The sequence below is a fragment of the Phragmites australis genome, chromosome 15 (assembly GCF_958298935.1).
Source record: "Phragmites australis chromosome 15, lpPhrAust1.1, whole genome shotgun sequence".
Lineage (NCBI taxonomy): Eukaryota > Viridiplantae > Streptophyta > Magnoliopsida > Poales > Poaceae > Phragmites > Phragmites australis.
Window position 1 is genome coordinate 11,825,161 of NC_084935.1, and position 7,623 is coordinate 11,832,783.

Here is a 7,623-nt window from a genome sequence, read left to right on the forward strand (position 1 = left end):
CTCTTTTCTGAATTGCTGAAAACTCATCTGCATCGAGCTCAGAATAAGATGAAACAGCAAGCTGATAAGGGTCGATCGGTCAGAACCTTTCAAGAAGGTGATAGAGTTCTGTTAAAACTCCAACCTTATGCTTAGTCTTCGGTTGTTAATCGACCCTGTCCCAAATTAGCCTTCAAGTTTTTTGGTCCCTTTGAGATACTCCAATGTGTTGGTCCGGCTGCATATCGTCTTCGTCTACCAGAGAACTGTAAGATTCATCCTGTATTCCATGTATCACAATTGAAGCCATTTGTTGAAGATTATGCTCCAACATTCTCTACGCTTCCGGATTCCATCGATTTTGGTGCCGCTGATTTGCAACCGGAAGCAATACTGGACAGAAGGCTCGTAAAAAAGGGAAATGCCGCAACTACTCAGGCGCTGATCAAGTGGAGTTCTTTGCCAGATTCTTTCGCCACTTGGGAGGATTATTACGTGGTGCGTGATTGTTATCCTCATGCGCCAGCTTGGGGACAAGTTGCTCCTCAAGAGGGGGGGGGGCACTATCACAGCCGGAGCATCTCTGTCTGAAGAACAAACCGGCTGAGACATTCAGATGCTGTCGCTGTCCGACAACGGTGCTTGTGCAGCTCTGTTCTGCCGTTGGGTATTTCAATTGTTGCTGAGCTGGTGCCAGCTGTACGCCACGGTGTTATGGACCCATAGGTCAGTTAGTGTCGAGGTGGGCCCAGGTGGCCAGATGGTTGACTGTTATAAACCCGTGTAACGAACTGTTGCTTGTTGTCGAAGAAAGAACTGAACCTTCTTCCTCTCTGTCTTCTGTCTGTTTCCTTACCACCCTTCCATCCTTTCCCCTTGGTGTCCGGCGACTCTTCGATCTCGCCGGTGTTACACACATATTAAATGGAGGTTCTATCAAGTGAGTTATTGCTGGGTTCACCAAATTATAATTTAGGTCATTTTTCAACAAGCCAAACAGGAGCGCTAAACCGACACAAGATTGACGTGCAACTTCCAACAATAGTAAGTAAGGATGACCGAAGAAAAATAAACACACCAATTATTACGAAAGGACTCCAAGTAAATGAACAAAGATCAGGGAGCAAGCAACGACGAGGAAAAAACCAAAGACAAACAGAGGAGACTCACAGTGAAGGCGATAGAGACGGTACCACCACCAAGCAAGCTCACCATCATCGCTTAGTCTTTTCTACTCACCTGTCCCTATTAGCCTAATCTTTCTTTCCAACGTGTAGTAACCTAGCCATGGTTATCCCCTGCCGCTAAATCTCCTTCGTTCACACACTCCCTTCGGCCTTCCTCCCTCTTTCCAGTTGATCTCCAAGAAACCGCCAGCGTCCAACACGGCACCAGCAGCGACCGCACCCACCACAAGCACAGCCAAAACCACCATGCATGTGTCGCTCCATAGGCCTCTCCCCCCCCCCCCCCCCTCTCTCTCTCTCTATATATATATATATATATATCTATATCTCTCTATATATCTCTCTCCCCTCTGATATCTCTCTCTATATATCTCTCTCCCTTCTGCTAGTGCTATTGGTTGTTGCACGTTTTGCATCCCTTCTTTAATTTTCGATTTCCTTCCATGGTTTGGAGCTTCCAGCTGCGTGTGGCCAGTTGTTCTCCTCTCTCCTCCTAGCAGGCAGGATAGTTTATCTCTCTCTCTCTCTCTCTCTCTCTCTCTCTCTCTCTCTCAAAGAGAGACCACCAAAGACTGAAGTTCTGAAGCTGCTGAATTTTGAAGGATAGCAAGGCCACTGCATCAGTCTCGAGGTTTGCAGCCTACCCTCTTGTCTAGTTTTCTTTGCCTTATGAATTTCCAAAGCTTTTACCTGTCTTTCTTGTGCTCCTCCAAGTTTCAGTTTGGTGATGGTGGGTTAAATTGGGTAATCAAGTTTGCTTTCTTCTCTCCCCCCCCCCCCCTCCCTCAATTTTTCTCTTTGTTGAGCCCCTCGGTAATTTTGTTCATGAGTTAATTCCCCTTTATTTGGTGGATGCATGATACGAAGATGCAAGAAAATCCCATATTTAGGGATATACCACTAAAAGGATTAGGGAATTACTCAAATTCCATGAGTATATGCTTCCTTCTGTACATGGTTGCCTTTTTCTTTTCCCCATTTCAAATTCATTGTATGTAGGCTCTGAAAAGTCCAAACATAAAGAAAATCTAAGGTAAATGTGGAAGCCAAGTCCAAATTTCTTGAGAAAGACCAAGTTTTTCCTTCAGCCCAAATCTGCCCTGATTAGCTGATACACCTATGCTAATTTAGCAAATAATCTTCTATTTGATGAACTTGCCGAAGTTCCGTATGCAGGACTGCAAATAAATAAATAAATTTCACATTTATGGATGGATTCTGATGTTGGTATCTGGTGATGGGTGGAAGCACCATCATGGAGCACTCCATTCACTGAACTCAATGTTGACACCCCCATCCCATAGTTCCATCCATCACCTGCCTGCCTACCTACCTTTCTTCAGCAAAGGAGCTGGAAGAATGGCCCATGGTGTCCCATCCCCCAAGCTCTTGATTGAACTGAACAAATTCGGTTGCCGCTTTCCGGACGTTAGACTTGTGCCGCTTCATTTATGCCTCCGGATCTCCTTTCATTGTTAAGGTCGCGTCTTATGCGAAAACAAGTGGTATCAGCGCAATAAATAAACATCATATTCATACTAAACCTGTGCTCTTGTTATGAAATTAAAATTTCAGTTATGTTGCGATATTTTCTTTTTCGAAAACTAGTTATGTTGTGATATTTCGTCGATAATTGTAATCGTGCGTGGTCACAGTGGCAGTCTCAATCAGAAAAAGAGAGGGGCCGGTGGCCTCTCCCTTTCCTGCACTCAGCATCTGGCCTGCAAAATGTTGCTGGTGGTTTATAGCTTATATCAGCGTATTATGGTGATGCATGCCATTATCTGGATTGGATTTAAATTGGGTTGCTAGGTCGGAGTTTCGGTTGCGGACTATATGTGCATAAGCAAATGTCATCAGGTTACATTGCACTGAAAAAAGGTACACCTGATGAGTTAATGATTATTCAATAATGATGTATGTGTAGGATAGTTCCATATAGATAGCAAGTGGGTACAAGTCGCAATAACATATCCTTCAGAAAAGTTTGTGCCCTCCAAAGACTTGAAGCACAATACTCTCTAATCGTAAATATATATAGCTTCCAGCTGTTCAAATGCTTAATCCAAATCAGAAGTTGAAGACTCAAATTTCTTATCTACTACCACATGTGAAAACAATTATCAGCAGAAATAAAACATATTTTTCCTTTTTATACTTAATGTTGTTGTCAACACTTCCAACTTTCAGTACCTCACATGCTTCAAAGAATCTGTGGATCCAACTACCAATATTTGATTCCATGGGACCAAGAAAAAACTTGTGGGCATCACCAATAATTTTTTTCCAACCAACCATCTATTGATACAACTTTCTACAGCGTTCACATATTCTCTTTTCTTCCACCTCTTATGTCAAACTGGTAGTTGCAATGCTAGCTGTTGTCGTAGTTTCTGACACCAAAGTTTTCTAAATACATGTTTTTGTTCATGTTTCAGAATAAGGTGCATAAACAAGATCCAGTGGTGGGCCATGATGAGCAATCTTAAGCTTGGTGTTGAGGTTCTCAGTGCTCATGATCTCCTCCCGAAAGAGCAGGGCACAGCCAATGCTTTTGTCGAGGTCGAGTTTGATGACCAGAAGTTCCGCACAGCCATCAAAGACAGGGACCTCAACCCTGTCTGGAACGAGCATTTCTACTTCAACATATCTGATCCATCCCGCCTCCCAGAGCTATACCTTGAGGCCTATGTGTACCATGCAAACCGCACCAGCAATTCCAAGGCTTGCCTTGGCAAGGTTCGCATCTCGGGTACATCCTTTGTCAGCCAACCTGATGCCTCGCCCCTGCACTACCCGCTGGAGAAGCGCACAATCTTATCGCGTGCACGTGGTGAGCTTGGGCTAAGAGTCTTCCTTACAGATGATCCATCGGTAAGGGTGTCTGCTCCAGGTCAGGAATTCGATATGTTAAGCACGCCTACTACTGCACAAGAGCAGGCAGCGATCAACTCCATTCCAAATCCTTTCCAAGAGAGCAGACCAAATCCAGTGAGACAATTCCAGCACTTGCCAAGAGACCAGAACCATCCGGCACCAATGGCTGCACAACCATACTACTCTGAAGGTTCATATGGAGAGCAACAACAGAAAAGCTTTTCTGCAGTTGGGAACAAAGCTGGGGCCCCTCAGCCTCAGGTAGCAAGGATGATGTATGCTCCAGGACCACAGCAGCCTATAGACTTCCAGCTGAAGGAGACAAGCCCAACGCTTGGTGGTGGGCGTGTTATTGGCGGCCGGGTCATCCCTGGTGAAAAGGCCGGAGCATACGACCTTGTTGAGAAGATGCACTATCTCTTTGTGCGTGTGGTCAAGGCCCGCGACCTGCCCAACATGGACATCACCGGGAGTCTTGACCCTTATGTGGAGGCGCACCTTGGAAACTACAAAATGACAACAAAGTACTTTCAGAAGAATCAGAGGCCTGAGTGGGACGAGGTGTTTGCATTCCCTAAGGAAGTCTTGCAGTCAACGGTGCTCGAAGTTGTTGTGAAGGACAAGGATGTCGTTCGGGATGACTATGTTGGCCGGGTGATCTTTGACCTGAATGAGGTGCCTCTAAGGGTACCTCCTGACAGCCCATTGGCGCCGGAGTGGTATCGTCTTGTGGGCAAGGATGGCATGAGGGACAGAGGAGAGCTGATGCTCGCAGTCTGGTACGGCACTCAAGCGGATGAATGCTTCCCAAGTGCTATCCATGCAGGATCAGCATCAGTTGATTCCCATCTTCACAATCATATCCGTGGGAAGGTCTACCCTGTGCCAAGAATGTGGTACGTGAGGGTCAATGTGATCGAGGCACAGGATATAATCCCAATGGAGAACCGCATACCTGATGTGTTTGTAAAATTGAGGCTGGGCCACCAACTTTTGAAGACAAGGGCAGTTCGCTCACCAACCAAAAACTTCGTGTGGAATGATGAGATAATGTTTGTCGCAGCAGAGCCTTTTGAGGAGGACTTGGTCATATCAATAGAAGACCGTGTTGCACAGAACAAAGATGAGGTGATTGGTGAAGCTATCATACCACTCACAGGGCTTCAAAAGCGGGCTGATCACAAGCAAGTACGGCCAGCGTGGTACAATCTCAGAAGGCCAGGGCTGATTGATTTGAACCAGCTAAAGGAAGACAAATTCTATGCAAAGATTCACCTCCGTGTTTTCCTTGAAGGTGGTTATCATGTGCTTGATGAGTCCACACAATATTGCAGCGATCTCCGACCAACGATGAAGCAGCTGTGGAAACCAGCAATCGGGATGCTTGAAGTTGGCATTCTAAGTGCAAATGGTCTCAGCCCAACAAAAACCAGAAACGACCGGGGGTCATGCGACGCATATTGTGTTGCCAAGTATGGTCAGAAATGGGTGCGAACACGCACAATCGTTGACAGCTTGAGCCCTCGATTCAATGAGCAGTATACATGGGAGGTCTTTGATCATGGGACAGTAATCACCATTGGCCTGTTTGACAACTGCCACATAAGTGGAGACAGCAACCACAGTTCCCCTGGCCATATGGATAAGCCCATTGGTAAAGTGCGAATTCGGCTTTCAACGCTTGAGACTGGGCGAGTGTACACACACACATACCCATTGCTTGTACTCCACACATCAGGAGTTAAAAAGATGGGTGAACTCCACCTTGCCATCCGGTTCTCAGCCATATCCCTGATCAATGTGCTTTTCACATACTCTCGGCCCCTCTTGCCCAAGATGCATTACGCCCAACCTCTGTCAATAGTCCAGCAGGAAATGCTGCGCCAACAGGCTGTGCAGCTCGTTGCACAGCGCCTGGGGCGCATGGAGCCACCAGTTCGCAGGGAAGTTGTTGAGTTCATGTCAGATGCCCGCTCTCATCTTTGGAGCATGCGGCGGAGCAAAGCTAACTTCTTCCGTCTTATGCAAGTCTTCTCTGGAGTCATTGCTGCAGGAAAGTGGTTCGGCGATGTTTGCCAGTGGAAAAACCCAGTCACCACAGTCTTGGTTCATGTGCTCTTTGTCATGCTTGTGTTCTATCCAGATCTTATCCTGCCAACGATCTTCCTCTACATGTTTTTGATAGGGCTGTGGAATTACCGGTTCCGGCCACGCTTCCCGCCACACATGAATACAAGGATATCTTATGCTGATGTTGCTCACCCAGATGAGCTCGACGAGGAATTTGACACATTCCCAACCACAAAGAGCCCAGATCTGATTAGGATGAGGTACGACAGGTTACGGCATGTTGCCGGGAGGATACAGACCGTTGTCGGGGACATTGCCACTCAGGGAGAGAGACTACAGTCACTGCTGAGCTGGAGGGACCCAAGGGCAACGGCTATGTTCCTATTGCTCTGCCTGATCACTGCGATTATACTATATGTGACACCATTCCAAGTGATTGCACTCTGCCTTGGGTTCTTCTGGATGAGGCACCCTCGGTTTCGCCACAAGGTGCCTGCGGCGCCGGTAAACTTCTTCAGGAGGCTACCTGCAAAGACGGATTCTTTGCTGTAAAGCTCCTCATAGATCAACTACCAGCGATGTCTAATGTACCTCTTTGTATCTGTTTTTCAGTGGCCCATATATTGTTGTACAATAGCATTATTAAGTGAGAGCATATGTAATTTCGTCAGAACAAATAAGTCAATTTCGTCAGACAATTTTCTTGCTTTTAGAAGTTACGACATTCAAACTTCTGTATAGCATGAAATGTTTATAAGATGTCTGCATCAACAAGAGTTTCTCCAAATGAGTCAATTTTGTCATGCTGAAAGACTACTGACTTCGATAGGTACCAGAGAATTACACAGCAGTCGTGAAGTTGAGGCTTTTGATATCCTCTGGATGTGAATATGTGCATACATTTTCTATGTCTGAGCATCAAAACCTTGCTGAGAATCAAAACCTTGCTGTATTATGAAGATGAGAATCAAAACATTGCTGTATCTGGAAACAGGTAACAGCATCATTAGGACAGAAAAGTCATTCTTTACACTTCGTTTGAAGAAACCGCCTTACCGTTCTGGGACCTGGACGCGCGACCCGTGCTTCTTTCCTTTTCTAGTTCGAACCTCCACGACGCAGGTTCCCTTTTCTCGTTCGAATCCGAGGGTAGCCGCCGCCGCCGCCGCGTCCACTTCCCCCTCCGCACCTCGGCGTCCGCCGTGCCTTCCCCACCACTGAGCTCGCCGCGTAGCCCCCCCTGCCCTGCCCCCAACACGGACGCATTCGTCGGGCCAACGCCGCCTTCACTTGTCAAACGGGAAGCAGCAGCAAGGAGATGGATAACAGGGAGGAGAGACGCTGGGAGGTGTGCTGCTGGAGTTGCTCCATGGCCCGAGGAGGAGAGGAAGAAATCAATGAATGGCCGTCCTCGGGGCGTTGAGGTGTGAAGTTTTGGGGATTTTTTTTTTGCTGTGCCTTCGTTCTAATTTTCCTCTCCAGTTTCAAGAATTTCAAATATGCCCCTGAG

The 7,623-nt window shown here is 46.7% G+C and overlaps 1 protein-coding gene across 1 annotated transcript; it reads left to right on the forward strand.

The window, feature by feature from the left end:
• Positions 1-1,484: 1,484 nt before the first annotated feature.
• LOC133892631 (FT-interacting protein 3-like) lies at positions 1,485-6,900 on the forward strand. The gene is made up of 2 exons (XM_062333521.1): positions 1,485-1,797; positions 3,605-6,900. The coding sequence occupies exon 2, from the start codon at positions 3,639-3,641 to the stop codon at positions 6,663-6,665; it is 3,027 nt and encodes a 1,008-aa protein (XP_062189505.1). The 5' UTR covers positions 1,485-1,797; positions 3,605-3,638; the 3' UTR covers positions 6,666-6,900.
• Positions 6,901-7,623: the final 723 nt, after the last annotated feature.

What these genes read in the sequence shown, in the direction of transcription:
- LOC133892631 (XM_062333521.1), top strand. Translation starts at nt 3,639, where the DNA reads ATGATGAGCAATCTTAAGCTTGGTGTTGAGGTTCTCAGTGCTCATGAT.